Source organism: Malurus melanocephalus, unplaced genomic scaffold (assembly GCF_030028575.1).
Source record: "Malurus melanocephalus ecotype Western Australia unplaced genomic scaffold, MMel_1.1 scaffold_35, whole genome shotgun sequence".
NCBI lineage: Eukaryota > Metazoa > Chordata > Aves > Passeriformes > Maluridae > Malurus > Malurus melanocephalus.
The window spans coordinates 2,113,889-2,129,644 of record NW_026623267.1 but is presented as its reverse complement, the minus strand read 5'-3'; the positions used below and the strand labels follow the sequence as shown (position 1 = coordinate 2,129,644).

The following is a 15,756-nucleotide window of genomic DNA, read 5'->3' as shown; positions in this document are numbered from 1 at the left end:
GAAAAATAAATGAACCTCAACATGATTGAGAGAAATGAGGTCTCACAGAGAATCATACCAAAACTGACATCTTTCAGTGTGGAAAAAAAAAAAGTAAATCAATCTAAAGTTCTCTGACAATGCCCAGATTTCTAAARAATGAAAAAATGGAATGGCATAATCTATGTGGAAATCCCATAGTGCCATCTGTGTAGAGGAAAAAAATCAAAAAGCCAACTATGCATGCCCTTCTTTGGATCTGGAATTCCCCAGAGATTCAGCAAAATTCAAAAATCTGATGAACTAGGTCTTTCAATAAAATCAGATAAATGTTCWGTAGCTGTTTCATGACATGGTTTATAAAGTATTGGCACCAGCACAAAGAGTTCAAAGCAGTCATTCAGGAGTCACAGAGATTGTCAGACTTTTAATGATTTGCAGCAGTCCTCTAGTAGCAATTGGTTATTTACTGCATGAACTGAAGTGTTCTTTGTCACGATCTTCAGTACAATACTGTACTTCTCCCAAAGTATTTTTCTTCTTATTTCAGTAGGTAGTAAGTGCCATCAATACAAGAATAACAGAACCAGTATCAAATGACAGCCTGTATTTTATGGTCCATATTCATCAACAATGGCTAAAGAGGTAAAATTCTAAACCAAACCTGTACATAGTAACATACTCTAGCAGTGCTATTCAAGGAAAAAAAAGGAGAAAAACTTCATCCAAGAAAAGTGCAAAAGGAAGAAACTTCCAGAAATTGTCCATCAACACAGTTTTCCTTCTCCAGAGGCAAGCAGTCTTGAAGAGAGAGTGCAAAAGTATTTTGAGCTAACCTCCTCTTGGAAAAAGCAAAACAAAACAAAAACACCAAACAAAACAAATCCTGTACTACAGTTTGGTTATCATAAAATCATCAAATCATACTGCCCTTGTTTCAAACCCATTGTATTTCCATTATTGTTTTACTGAACAAAGATGTTTGGGTTTACACCTAACGGTAGATTTGATGCCAGTGAAAGGGACAGTCACTAATGCATTACCCAAAGTTATACTTTTCATGGTAGTCTGCATGATAACCAGATATATCACAAATCAAGTCTTGAACATGACAGAAATTTGAAAAAGAAARCTACTCAGGAGTTTTCTACACATTTAGCAGTTACAGCATTAACTGGCTTAAATTTTATCTCAATACCAAGAAGCAGCTGTCAATTTTGTCTTTCATTTCTGCTCTAAGTTCAGCTGRTTCAGGTTCTTGCATTTATCTGTTGTATCACTTAGGCTGGACAGTAAAACATCACTACATCTATTAAAGGTGAAGGAAGGAAGAAAAATGTATCAGATACAATTCATTCCCAAAGTTCAAGACAAAGTGCTTTTTCTGTCTGTTCTTATACACACCTAAACTGGTTTTCAAATAACTAATTATAGGCCAGATCAYAAAATCTAATGCTGCAGGCCAAACTAGAATGCTACAGTACCTGTGTATGTATATACAAATACTTACGTATACATTTATATATACACACACAAACACATGAAAAGGAAGCACCCATATTTTCCTTACTGCTAAATATTGAAGTTCTGCTTTCACCTGGATATTAGCATAGTGTATTGTGTGTAACACCCTGTAAAGGGACACTTACGAAGACATTCATTTGCTTCTCATTAAAGCCAGACATATGGSTAGTATTTAAAAACATGCAGTGCCACCAATTAAGAGTACAATAATTCTTATGTACAATATCAACTTTAAGAAACATAATACATTTAAATGTATTTTACCCAYTTGTGTAGATACATTATAGTTTCCACTATTTCATAGCAGATTTATATTCTCTTTAAAAAGAAAATGAGCACAAATTTACAGGAAAACAACTCTGTCAAACGAGATCCACAGCAGCATATGTAGGGAGTCACTGGGTGAAACTCTTTTTTATGAACACATTAGGAAAGTTGGCATTCAGTTCTAGCACAACTCTATTGTCGATCTGTGAACAGAAGGACACATCAAGTAAAGAAAGATCTTTACAAGACTCCAGCAATTTTCTTAAAGATGCAGGGCTCACCATCCTCGTTCCTGTTCAAAAACAAAACCAAACAAAATTGTAAAGTTACCAAGAATCTTGGAGGGTTTTTAAAGCTGTTAATACTGTGTCATGCAAAAATGCTACAACACAACTTTTATCTCGAGTATTTCTATTAGTTTTCAAATTAGAAGCTTCTCAGAGACCATGCAGAATGTTTACCTTTAAGGAGCCTACTGTATTTTTTAACTACTTAAGTCACCGTCATTTTCTGTTGGGAGGCAACTTTACAACTTCAAGGGGAATCAATCTCTCACTACAGAAGCAAGGTACCCAGAGGTACAAGACCTCCCAATGCTGGGCTTGGGCAGCGACACAGAATGCTGCAGTCATGCTCTCATGACTCTGCTGTTGAGTGCACTGAGCAGCAGCACAGCAGACAAGTGACTGGGGCTACTCCAACTCCAAAGGCATCAGCAAGGCTTCCAGAGCTCTAAGGCACGTGTGGGTACCAGACATATGCAAGGGCAGCTGTTTAAGASACTGGTGATCATACCTACATGTATGTATAAAACACACTATTTAAACCCTGCTAAAAACAAGACCACAGTGAATTCCCACATGTCCCACAGTGTTGGATCAAGCTTAGGATTCAGACAGAAACCAAATAAATAGATGTTTATAAGCTCAAGTCCACACACCCCTTACAGCTGACAGGCATCCAGTCAGTCCAGTCCATGGTGCATAGCACATGATTCAGCTGACTGGCCACTGGGGTGTGACTTAGTGGCCCTTTGGGACCTTACACTCTGTAGGACATCCACACACAGCTGGCAAACAGGACACTGGACCTAGAGGAAGAGATCCATGCCCTAAAGGGAAGGCTGGATGCCTGGCAGGTTGCGCTAGGCAAGTGAACTGAGCCTGGATGTCTACACAGGGCTAAACTGCTCATGAAGTGTTCCCTCTAGAGAGTGTCTATGTCCAACACTACTGCAGAAAACTGCTGGCAGACACTTCAACTCACACAGCTCCATCTTGAGCTAACCAGCACCCCAAAAAGCCATCTAGTTCAGGATCTTGCCTAGGGCCAGGGCCAATAATGTTCCCCACCCTCCTTATCTTCCCTGCAAAAAAAAAGGCAGATTTTTTAAAGAAGCTTTTCACTGGTGCATCTTCCCAACTGCCATGAATTATAATTTTAGGGTTTTCTGGAGCTATCTTTCATGAATTCTACTACTTTTTTGATTTTTTTCGTATTTACAGTCCCTTCGTAAGTTCCACCATTTATCTACATAATGTATAAAAACCCCCAAAAAACTAACAAAAACTCCAGGCTATTAATTGCAATAATTAAGGTGCAATGAAAGAAGCAGTGAAATCATTYCCAGTTCACTGTATATTTAGTTCATGTTATTTTGCCCCATGAAACTACTTCGCACTTGATTCAATGTTTTCTTTTATCACCTGCTTAAGAAGTATCACAAGATCATTCTGCCATTTTTCAGGGCTAAATTCTTCAGTTTAAGGTTCTCCTACCCTGGATACTGGTGTGTGGCCCTCTGGCATTATTCACCYCTCTGCCTGGACTACTTAAGAAGATCAGAAGAGACCCTTGGTGACCACAGTAGTGACATAACTTCACTGTGAAAAGAGAYGATACATTCTGSTCCTCTSTTGTCTCTCAAACACTCATAATCCWGGAGAAGACAGCTAAATTACAAAAGCAGGACAACCTTGGCTAAAGCTTTTGAAARTCCAATCCTCTATGGACTAGAGCAGTGCTCATATTCACCAAGAACTCTAARGAATTCTAAAGGATTGGAGAGGCAAAACTATACTATCATTGCAGCTCCCCTTCAAAATATGGGAATGTCCTCATGGCTGCCACTGGTTTATAAAGAGAAAAAGATGATCTTACTGTTTTACAGGTCTTAACCCAAGCCTTTTACAGAAGGTTATGCCATGCTTGTAAACCTCTAGCACTGAGGCTGATTTAAGAGACAAATCACACACCAGAAATAAGATTTCCACAGTCCTGTATTTGAGCTCATTYAGAATCACTACATAAATACCATTTAGCCCTAACAATTTATTATTGTTCAATGTATTGATTTGTTCAAAAGCTTTCTGTATTGGCATTCCAATTTAAGGCAGCTTTCCAGGCTAATCTCCTGGAAAGAATGGCTCTGATGTAGCAGCCTACTCAAACCCCTCTGCCATGAACACTAATGGACAGACAACAGTTCCCCTACAACAGCCTTGTATCAGGGTGATCCTTAACATCATATCCTTCACATCTGGAATATTTACCAAACTCAGTCACTCCTGCAAAATTCTAACATAGTTGAAATACAGTATCATTCCCCTCTAGCCAATGGTTCCTTAACACTTCATACTGCCTTACTGTGATTTTGTTGCACTYTCTAGAGTTCATCTTYCTATTTTYGTCCTCTGAATGGGATTCAATTTCAGAAAGACTCCAGATGGTTTCAGTAATCTCCAGCATTCTTCTGCATAAGCAAGGGGGTATCTAAATGTGATCTTCAATAATGCTATGTCAGGCTCTCAGATTAGTTGTTTTGAGATATTACTGAACATCATCCAAGGACAGTCTTTGCTATCATGCCCCCAAATTTTACCTCCTCTACAGAGACAAAGCTTGTCGTTATCTCTGTGATTTTTAACTCCCATTTCATTATATAATCACCATCATCAGAACTGTCTGGTGGTTGATGTAACAGTCTCTATGGCTTGACACACCCTTTCTGTAATATGCTTTATTTATTCACTTCATTTGACCAYGAACTTTACCACAGAATCGCTGTTCTACCATAAGGACCCGCTCTACCATTCCAAATGCAACTCTAGGAACAACACATTATGCTACTTATCTTTTTTCCACCAAGCCTTAAAATTGCTACTACATCAGCACCTTCATTTAAACCCAGTCTCATTTATGCATCACAGCTTTTATGCTTCAAGATCCAAACGTGTGTTTCTACAAAAAAGCTAGATTTAGATGCCTAGCCRCAGATTTTTTTGTGTAGGATGTTCTTCATTCCTTCCTACCTGAACTTTGATAGTTCTCCTACCATTTCATCCAAGACTTTTAATAGATTTGCAACTAAGTAGGTCATCCTAAATTGCATGTTTTATTGCACTTGGGTTTTTCCTTCTCAGACTTAAAATTTTATGCTAAAATTTATGCTTCTTCTAAAAGGAATCCAGTTGGGGTTTGGTTATTCACACCACAGGATAAGCAAACATCATCTGTAGCTGTACTTTTATTTATACAATGCACGGTTAGTGATGTATGTATCTTAAAAGCCCATTCAAAAGCATTTCAGAATTTTAATACAGCACATTTTCCTCTACTTTTGAAAGACTGACAACGTGGYCTGCTAGTTAATTACCTATATAGTGTATTTTTCTTCTAGAATTTGTAGGCTTTTGGACCTTTATAATTACTACAACTTCTCCTTCATGGACTAATCAGCAATTTCTCAGAATATATACATACCCAAAACATTAAAATCTGCTATTTATTTTTGTTGTTCAGTTAATTGTCTGAAAAAATTCTCTGGTAYAGCTGCTGTAAAAGACACCTCTACGTAATGATCTCTTTGCTAGAATGATTACTTTTATTAGATGTAAGTAATTTAATTTATACCCATCATATATCCAAGTCTTCAAATTCTGTAGCTGTTAAGGAGACCTGTGCATGACAGCTATAAAAACTGCCAGAACCCAAATTTCTAGGGCAAGAGACACTACTACACACCAAATAATATTTAAGAGTAGCAACCATGCAAACAACTAGCACTCTTCCCTCAAATGTTACTTTTTTTCCTTTCTTCCCCTAGACCAGCCAGATTAGCCGTTTATTCTTTACATCTTATTCAATCTATTGCACACAAATTCAAAATTTTTATGTGCTACACATTTTCATGTTTGAATTGACTAACTACRTGTTGATGTTCTCAAGATAAAGCTGAAAACTTTGACAGCTGGCAAGGGGGCAGTTGGGTTTTCTGTTGCTCAGGAAGGTGTGGGAGGTGTTGGTATGTAGATAGGAATACATGAATTTTGTGATAACGAGGGTGTCTACTTTTCATTACTCTTTTTGTGCAGGACAGAGGCAGTTGGAACTTTTGGGGAGCGAGGTGAGTATGATTTACTCCTCACCCYTGACAGCAGCTGAGAACCCCACAGCAAGAAAACTAAGCAGCTGATGTGACGTGCAAGAAAAGCTTTTGGCACTGTCAATTCAGGTTGCCATCTGACTYGTCACATTGCTCAATGCTGATCACAGTTTGAAGACTCGTTTTTTAACTAGTGGTCTAGAGGTGTCCACTTAACTTTTGATAGCACTGGCTGATGTACTGCATCACTACAGAACTGTCAGATGATCATAACTGGATCATTCTGACAGAGGGTGGAAACATGCCATGTCAGTCAGTGGAAAAGCTGTGGGCTGAGAAGGAAATGATACTTGGAAGCAGGCAGTTCAGGATGTAGTGGGTAAAAGAAAGCTCAGAATTAAAAGTTCAAGAGAAGCACATCCTCGTGCATTCAGTGACACACCACGCTTCCTCTTCCAAATTTATGATACAGCAGATATGGACCAGCCAATGATTTTTTCTGAACAGGAATTTACTTTCTGAAGTATCTCTTATCCAGCACAAACACAGCCTGACATCCAACAATGCTTTACATGGGCCAATAAGTTTAAGGAGCCCTTGAAAACCAGCAATTTTCATCTACAGAGTCCTCTGACTCTGTAATAAGGAAATTGCCAAGCAATTATGGTGAAGGGCAGATGGGTAACAAGCCACAGGACCTATCACCTTAAAATAGCATMCAGGCTATATATAATGTGCATTTTGCACCACTGACAGTTCAACAAGATTTGTTTCAGAGGCTTAGACTCCTCCACCCCTGAAGCTATTGTGATGATAAATAACCTATAACTGACACAAAAAGTTTTCTCTGACAAGTTTGTGAGATCTAACAACTGCAGATAGACACCAGTATAGTATTCTCAACACCGGTAACTACAGTGAAGGGCTGACATTCTGACCCTTACTTACATAWGCAAAAGTTCCCTTACAGCACTGCCAACCTAGCAGCAACACTGCTACACCTTTCACAATGCATACACAAGCCAGACATTTCTGCACTTGGGGGATGACAAAGGATATAATGAGAGCACCTTTCATTCGYTCACATCACAGAGAAGACTCACTGYTCAAGGTTACTCTAACAAAGCTGAGCGCTGACCTCTGACCTCTTACAGCTTCAGATCTGCTGTCACACTTCTACTAAAGGACAAAAACACACTACGCATTTATGTAGCTTAAAGTAACAGGATGGCCCTGTATCACGTGCCTAAAATAAGAGCACATACAGAGATTTACAACYTTCTTGGTACTCCTGCACAGTGAGAGACTCACTCTTTAGTTCAGACAACAGAGACTTCTGCACTTACATGGGAACACCTGGCAACTCTAMCTCCAGATGACATGATGTGGTTCTACTTGACAGCTCTTTCTTTTAACCACAGACCGTAGTGGYTACTATATTCAGACAATAAAATGAAATCAGTTTCCTTGCTGGTRCCCAAAAAGCAGGGTAAATCCTTCACATATATCATATCACCTTGTACTGATTATTTTTACACAACTTTTTTTTCACCCTACCAGGCATTTCTCTGAAAGAAGAAAGTAAGATTTTTTTGTAGTTTATTCATTTTGCASATAATTCAACTGTAGATCCCCTAGAGAAGATTTATCTGAACCCGCAATGCAGTCTCACTGCAAAAGTTTGACTACAGATCCACTGGATTCAGAAATATTGGTAAGCATCCAGGGAACAGAACAAACCTCCTCTTCCACTTTCACATGGTATTTAAAAAAAATCATTAAGATGTCAAACCTAATTAAACATGAATTAAAACACTAAAGAAATGTAGGCAACAAGCCTTCGCTGCTGTCAGAGAGGCAACAGAAGCAACAGACTATCCAAAGGCTTAACATTGCCATACTATTCTTTAGGGAGTCTCTGGTGCAGTAACAAAGTCTGGCCACTTTGTGGGCAGACACAAGATCATTGYAAYGGAGATACATGGAAGTRGGCAGTCAGGAGCACATAAGTGKTTCTGAAAGACTTAATTCCCTACAMCAYTTGGAAATTTYTCATGTCTCAACAGGGCAATGTRCCCCTGATAATTCAGCTACAAAGCAGATTCTATTAAAGATTGGTAAACATGATACCCCTGGCAGGCATATGCATAAAKTCTCTACAACTTATACTAGGTGGAGTTAAGTTTTTATCTGTTCACACTCCCTTCCCATGTTGGTCAGAAGGCAACTTTCTTAGCCACAGATGAGTAAAACTCCTTATCATGATAGAAGAGTGTACCAAAATGCCAGTCTGAAGCCATATGATAAATACTTTGCAATGATAAATGCTGACAGCCTTACACTTGCTTGGAACACTATTMACATCAACAGCTCTCAGTTCTTTGCAGTATTTCTCTCTACCTAGATGCAAGATTTTCATTAAAATTATTAAATATTAGAAGTATGCAGTTACTTTATTCCTTTGCATTTAAAWCTTCCTTTTTCAACTAACCTGTGAAAATAAGTTGGTAAAAGCATGAAGAATTTTCTCCCACATTGATGTCACAAACATCCCTGCTGCCCTACATTATTATAAAAAGAAAACCTCACATGCCACCATAAAGGAATAAATTAGTATCRCACAAAACTACACTTCTCAAAGTCCTTACTCAAGAGTTCAAAGTATATTTACTTTAGATCTCTAAAAATATTTTCAACTATGGAAGCTGCAGAGGTTTAGAAATTTCATATCTACTATGTTTTTTGACCCTCATCCCTTCCTTCTCACCTTACTAGAAAGCCTATTTAAATTTTGCTGTTAATCACCCTTCCATCCTTAATAACTCAAATTCACTTACTGACAAAAGTGTCAAAGAAATTCAGTATTGCATAGTACATATCATATCATATATAACAAATATTTATTGCGCAAAAGCAAAATCTGTTTATTGATCACAGATTCATGCTATAAATATACTTCATCACACTTCACAGAAATAAAACGGCAAACAAAAGCAGAAAGAATGGTAAGAAGTTGGATCTTCTGATAGTCAARAGAGAAAGGCTTCAGTTAACAAAACTAATGGTCATGAAAATAAAAGTTACTGGAAAAAAACTTGCACTTAAATTTCAATTTAAGTAATTCATACTCAGCAGTCAAATTACACAGCTGGTATAAATCCACTGGATTCTGAGTCAGAATTCATGCAGTGAGTAAAACATCCCCCTTTTCTTTCATGTGCTGAACCATAATTTTGAGAAATAATAATTTAAAAATATGTCTAGAATACAGTTTTTGTCTTAAGCACTTTTTAAGTAAACTTTTGAGGCACAGTAAATACCAATATTCCTCMATTCTCTTACCCAATATATCCAGTTGCCTTAAGTGTGTGCAGTTGGCAGCAAGCTCCTCGATGTCTGTGTCACACACAGACCTGTTGGCGGTAAGAAAGAGCTTCTGCAAATTTGGKAGTTTCCGTGCAAGGTTTGTGAAGCAGCCTGTACTGCTCTGTAGTGTAGGGCACCAGCCAAGATCAAGTTCTTCCAAAAGCTGGCAGCCTGAAGCCAATTCTGCAATCCCACTTTCAGTTATGTTTTTACATCTCCACAAATCCAGACTGCGAAGTTTTTTGCATTTTGCTCCCATCATGCTTGCTATAAGGTCATAGTCTTCAATCTGTAAGGAAAGAAAAAACGTGGTCACGTGTAGCATTGTTCCAGACATAGAGAGGTGTTTCAAGATGTGCTTCCTAACACAAATAACAGATTTCTCTTAAGCATTTGACATTCCTAAAGAGCTCTGAAAATTGTTTCTGAAATTTGTATGGTACAGTGAGGTCTACTTTTATAAAAGACAAAATAAAGTAAATTTCCTATAAACCCCAGATATATGTGTTTTTAAATTGCCTTAATACTGAGGATCAAAAAGCAGCAGAAGGTTGTATCTTATTTTTTGCACAATTTTTTTTCCCTTTGAAAGATTACTATAACAGCTTTTATGACCAAAGGAAGTGCAACCACTGAACAATGATTGTAAAATCAAAACAAAGAATGTACTTATTTCTATTTTAGGCTGATCAGTTGCTGCATCTCCTTAAAGTCTTTCAAATTACTTATTAAGTAATTATACATGTAAAGAATGCTAAAAAACTTAGAAAGAGGCTGAAGAACTCTGAGARAGCCTACAAGCTACATTTTAGGCCTCTTAAACTAGAGGGTAACCCTTAAGTATATGACCAAGCAGCATTCATCTTGGACCTTTCAAAGAGTATAGAGTCTTGTAGCAAACACCTATTTAACACACCTTTGTGAAACAAACCCAGATTGGTTCCAAACCGAGTGCACACACACACAGACCCCCTGAAYGGTCCATGTACTCACCATCACACAGCTGCCCAGGCTGAGGTGCTGCAGCTCCGAGCAGAAGTTCAAAATACTGAGCAGGGCCGTTTGCTGCCACGGGGGAACACATCAGAGGGAAATATGGAAAATGAAACAAAGARAAGAGGTCAATTAGACATTAAAGGCTGTCACCACGTTTCCTGAAATACAGCTCAAAACTCTTTTACAGATRCCTCAAATGCCACTTAATGAGTCTCTGGGTACTTTACCCATTGATTGGCTTAAAGAAATGGTAATCGTTACAAACCTTTATGCRAGTCACTTTGGATGGGGCTCTGTAGTGCCTTGAAGATACCTCCACACCACTGACCTATCCGCTCATTTCCCACAGGAGAGCTGATGAAGAAGTGTGGCAAGATCAAATAACAGGCGAGGCCAGCCTGCAAACACAGAGGGCTGGTGACACTCCAGAGAGAGAGGGCAGGCTCTGACATTCGCCCATCAGCTGCAGCCTGATGGAACTGCCAATAGAGCTGCAGAGCATCAGGGCTGGGCYGGTGACTTTAATGTCAAAGGAGGCTCTGTGCTGACAAGGATGCTGACAGCCATTGAGCACTTGTCACTACTGTCATGCAGACTGAAACAGATACAATGTGTATTTTACAGTCCTGTTCCTGCCATTTAATGTGGCTGTTCTTTGCAGAAAGTACTTCACATTGCTCAGCTTGAAATTGGACTGCAACATCAGACTGTTCCACAACAAAGGAAACTTCACCGATTTTTACYTGGGTTTCTAAGATACAGAAAAGACTCTTCTGCGTTGTCTGTAGCTACATTTTGTTTTGTAGTTGGAAACACACAGAGTGTGAAAAAAGTATAATCTGGGATTCACATCACAAATAGCTGTGCATCATACTTAAAACATCACTTCGTTAGGACTTTGTAATCTATATGAGCTTTAAAACAGGACTAGGCTTCACAATTATTACTAACAATAAAAATATGTGGATTTCTACAGGATATACAATGGTTTCTAAGGGAAAAAAGCAATATATAAGTGACAAAATAACCTGTTATTAAACGTAATTATAAGAATACTAGTCAACAATGTTTGTATTTACTGGTGGAATAATTTATCGTTTCTTTAAATATAAATTTACTTGTTTTCAGAAAGTTTAAAGTTAAATGCTTTAGTTTCCTCAATTTATTACATTCCAATGAAACTTGGCAGAAATATGATCTCTTGCCATATCACCCGGAACAATCATATCATCTGATTCCTTGCACTGAAAGACTGGCAAACACAGAACAAGGACATAGCGTGGGGTATTTACAGAGACCACTTCAGATATTTAACCTAGGTGTCTTCAAGGAGCAATTATAAATACCCAACCATTTGACATGTATGGAATCTTGAWTCCAACTTGGCCTTCTAAGATCTGATTTCCCAAAGGCAGCCTAAAAGTAGATGCTGAACGTTAGCCTTCCACACATGTATTTTGGCAGCAGTCCTACCAAGTCACTGTCCCCTTGCTTGCTTCACTTTCATTCATGTTTTGAAAGGAAAATGTAGCTAGGGAATGAAATACAAGCATTACAAAATCATTATTAAAGAAGTTGTTAAGAATATTTAAAGGTTGGTAAATGTTTAAATATCCAATTCATTTTAAACTGCGCACTTAAAAAGCAAATACTTCATTTGGATCATTAAAGAATAAACAAATAAAGAGAATGAGGCTTTTCCTATTCAACTCAGTGAAAGCTATGAGCTTTAGAACCTACTCAGATGCACAAATTAAAAGCAAAATCCCCAAAACCCTGTCTGCAAACCTTAAACATCAGAGCTAAACAAGTCAGTCTCTGACTGGACACAGAGCTCCAAACAAGGTTTCTGCAGGTATTCAGATAACTCCACAGGAAAGCTGAATACATTGCTGCATTCCACCAAGTTTTTTAGTAATGGTTTCCAGAATGGAATTTAAACACTGGCCTGAAAGGATGGGAAACTACAATCTCTTTCCTTATTTGACACAAACAGTACAAAAATGAACAGTCACTTTGAACATCTTATAGGATGTGAGATCCCTCTTTCTTTTGAGAGGGGTGAAATGGAAGGAAGACTAGTATTCATAGTTACATTAATAGATAAGTGAGTTCCTTGTATTAACTTCAACAGGAATGTCATGGATCTCTCAGAGTACCTTTTTAGTCCCTCTCTTTTTTAAGACAGTCCTTCCTGTACTGGCACACGCTAAGTCAAAGGTCTTTTCACAATTGTTAATTTTAAACCATTATTTAAAAAAACAAAACAACTTTTTAAAAAGCACTAGAAATCTGAGTAATAGAAAGCAGCTTGGTAGAACACCATGTCATACCATCACAAATCATGCCAAGTCAAGCCCAAGAGTAAACAACTACATACTCAACATTCATTACACTGGCTATATTAATTCCTCTTCTGGGGCGCATACATGCCCACACACACCAAACCAGATTTCCTTCAGACGCAGTGTCTGTTCTTCTGTAACTGAGGTGGGCTTTGCATATGTCATGTAAGAAGAAAAAAACCCCTTTGTGCATGCCTAGCTGTGTCTCAGTTGAAAACCCAGGTGGCAAAAGACAAGAAAATAGCAGGAGAGAATGGCAGCTCACAGAAGCCATATGCACTACATATAGAAGGACTATCATTGTAATAACCTGTCTGTGTCAAGCCATCTGTCAGGACAACAACATGAGCGACAACACTCCTACTTAAGCAAAGGAGAACAGCAAGGCAATCACCCCATCCTGGAGCTGTAACACAGGCCAACTTTCAAATGTCAGAGTGCTTTGCAAGAGCAGCTAGGAGGCCACCTCAACTCTGGAGTCTAATTTCACTTTCTCACCCAAGAGACAGTCAAATCAAAGACTATCCATCTAACATTTTTCAGCCTAGCAGCCAAAACATGTATAGTTGGGAGATTTTTTGAGTTTCCCCTGAACCAAAGGCAAAGTTTATCTTCGTACTTACTCCTTTTCACAGGGATTGAGAGAAAAAAACACTCTGGAAACAAACTTTTCGTTTGCTTTGTGGAATCATGGCTTCAGTGGTATAAATTTCTTTTGCCATCCAAGCCAGAAAACAAAACCTAACAAAATAATAATTTTTTATAAGATGCCACAGACAACAGGAGAAGTTCAAAGTGGGCAAATAAAATGGTTTGCCCCATCCTCCATTCCCAGGGATGATTTTTTTAGATGAGGAAAACACACAGTGAAGAAGTTGCTTTCAGAGAGGACTTTGACGTCAAACYGATCAGAAGGATATGACAGTGCTGCTAAACACAACATTACAGAGCAGATTTCAGAAATATTTTAGRGCATAGTAGTTAGTCATAAAACTCAGAAAAAGGGAAGACAGCCTGAAAATTCTCTGAAATCTTTATGTACGGGTAGAACAAATGTCTGTCAGAAAGGACATAAACAGAGCTGATCCTGGCTTGAACAAGAGATTACCACCTGAAATCCTACTCTGCTCCACACAAGCCACTTGGCAGGTCTTCCCAAACATCAAAGTCCTCCATTCCTTAATACATGCCTGGATACATACAACAGTACTTACTGGAAGACAGTTATGTGCTGTGTATATTTCAAATAAACAGCTGATACTGGACTAAATTSTATCTYATCCAGCACACCACAGGTGTKGAGAACCAGCAGAGACAAGTGGAGACACTCYACTTAGACAAAACACATGAGAAGTCTGAATCACATCTTTCTGCATGCAGGCACAAAGATGATACAGAAATTAACAACTTAACATGCCAAACAGGTTAACAACTCTTTGAAATAAAAATAGAAAAGATCTGCCAGGTTATCGTAATTAAAACCAAACCTCTCCAGGCTGAGCATATACCCCACAGTGAAACAAAAAGCTGATTATCAAGTCAATGGAAAAGAAGAAGGAAACCACCACTTGCTTTAAGAAAATTATAATCAMGTTCCTGGCAAATCAAGAAGAAAAGTCAAGTGTGTGGTACTTACCACTTGACATTGAGATAATTGACCCACACAGGTTATTTATTGGATCAARTAATCTGGACCCCCTTTGAATCTGATTCCCCTCTTTGTACTACAAATTGATGTTTACAACTTTTGCAAAAATACTTCAGATATTGAATCAAATTAATTTAATTTCAGGGGGAAAAATTGAGATGTTTGAGTAAATGTTAATTCTGCTTTAGGACTTCCAGAAATACCTTAGTGAAGAGCAGCTGCTCTGTGGTCCTGCATGTAAAGAAGAGAAAAAGAATCCTGATRGCAATGCATCACTGGATTAGTGTTTTAAGGCTACAGCTACTATTATATATGACTGAGGCATCTTKGGAACAGCAATTTTTTTTCCACATGTAAAACTGGATAAAAGGAGCTTTAAACAAGATTCCTTGAAAAAGAAAGAAAACAACCACCAGTACTCCTCCACAAATAACAGAGCTCAACAACAGGGAGAAAACTCTTCCCTGAAATTTTGACCTTTCATAGCAAAAATACTGCAGAAACACAATTATTTGTTATTAAATTAAACTATATTTTCAAATAGTTGATGTACAGTCTACCTTAAGCCAGTGAAGTAGTATTTCACACCAAAAAAAGCTTTAGCATACGAGAACTACTTGGGTAAAAACCCTGACCAAACAAAAAAATTCCCAGAAGAAACCAGTTTTATTTCAATCTGAGTGCCACTACTGCTATAAATATTTGCAATTAYAAACATCTCATGCAAATGTAAAAGATAATCTTGTTAAGACTGTCAAAAGTAATTAAAAATCTACAAAAACTCACAATACTTATTTTTTCCTCCCTTTGGCATTATACTGCACTAGAAGAAAGCCAAAAATCAACTGTTTGGGTGAGGGGATTTTCTTGGCACAGTCTGTGAAAGAACTAAGTCGGAAATTACTTGGCATCTGCTATTCTACCACAATGATTAAAAACCTCATTGGATGCAAAGCCAGAACTCCGTAAACTTCTATTAAACCATGCCTTTTGGAAGGTACAACAGGGCAAACCAATAGAGCCTGTAAGAAAAAAAAGGTATCATACTTCCACATCTTAAAAGCTACAGTCATGCTGCAATACTTCCCAAAAGCAATCAGAAAGAAGAACGTAACRGATTAATAATGCAGAAAACCAAAAGTAGAGTAATGGTGAAATACCATTTTCATCTAAATCTGCTCCAACAAAAAACCTGTAAAATATGATTCTGGGATTATTTTCCCTCCCGTTCCCCTGTCATGCCCCCC

The 15,756-nt window shown here is 38.0% G+C and overlaps 1 protein-coding gene across 1 annotated transcript in view; it reads right to left on the bottom strand.

The window, feature by feature from the left end:
• Positions 1–1,827: 1,827 nt before the first annotated feature.
• The window catches only part of FBXL4 (F-box and leucine rich repeat protein 4), a 45,873-nt gene continuing 31,944 nt past the window's right edge, over positions 1,828–15,756 (bottom strand). The window contains exons 5-7 of the mRNA XM_057364106.1: positions 10,514–10,585; positions 9,497–9,809; positions 1,828–2,062 (exon numbers count right to left, since the gene is read on the bottom strand). Of these exons, the coding sequence (XP_057220089.1) occupies positions 1,899–2,062; positions 9,497–9,809; positions 10,514–10,585 (549 nt within the window). The 3' untranslated portion in view covers positions 1,828–1,898. The remainder of the gene's footprint in view (positions 2,063–9,496; positions 9,810–10,513; positions 10,586–15,756) is intronic.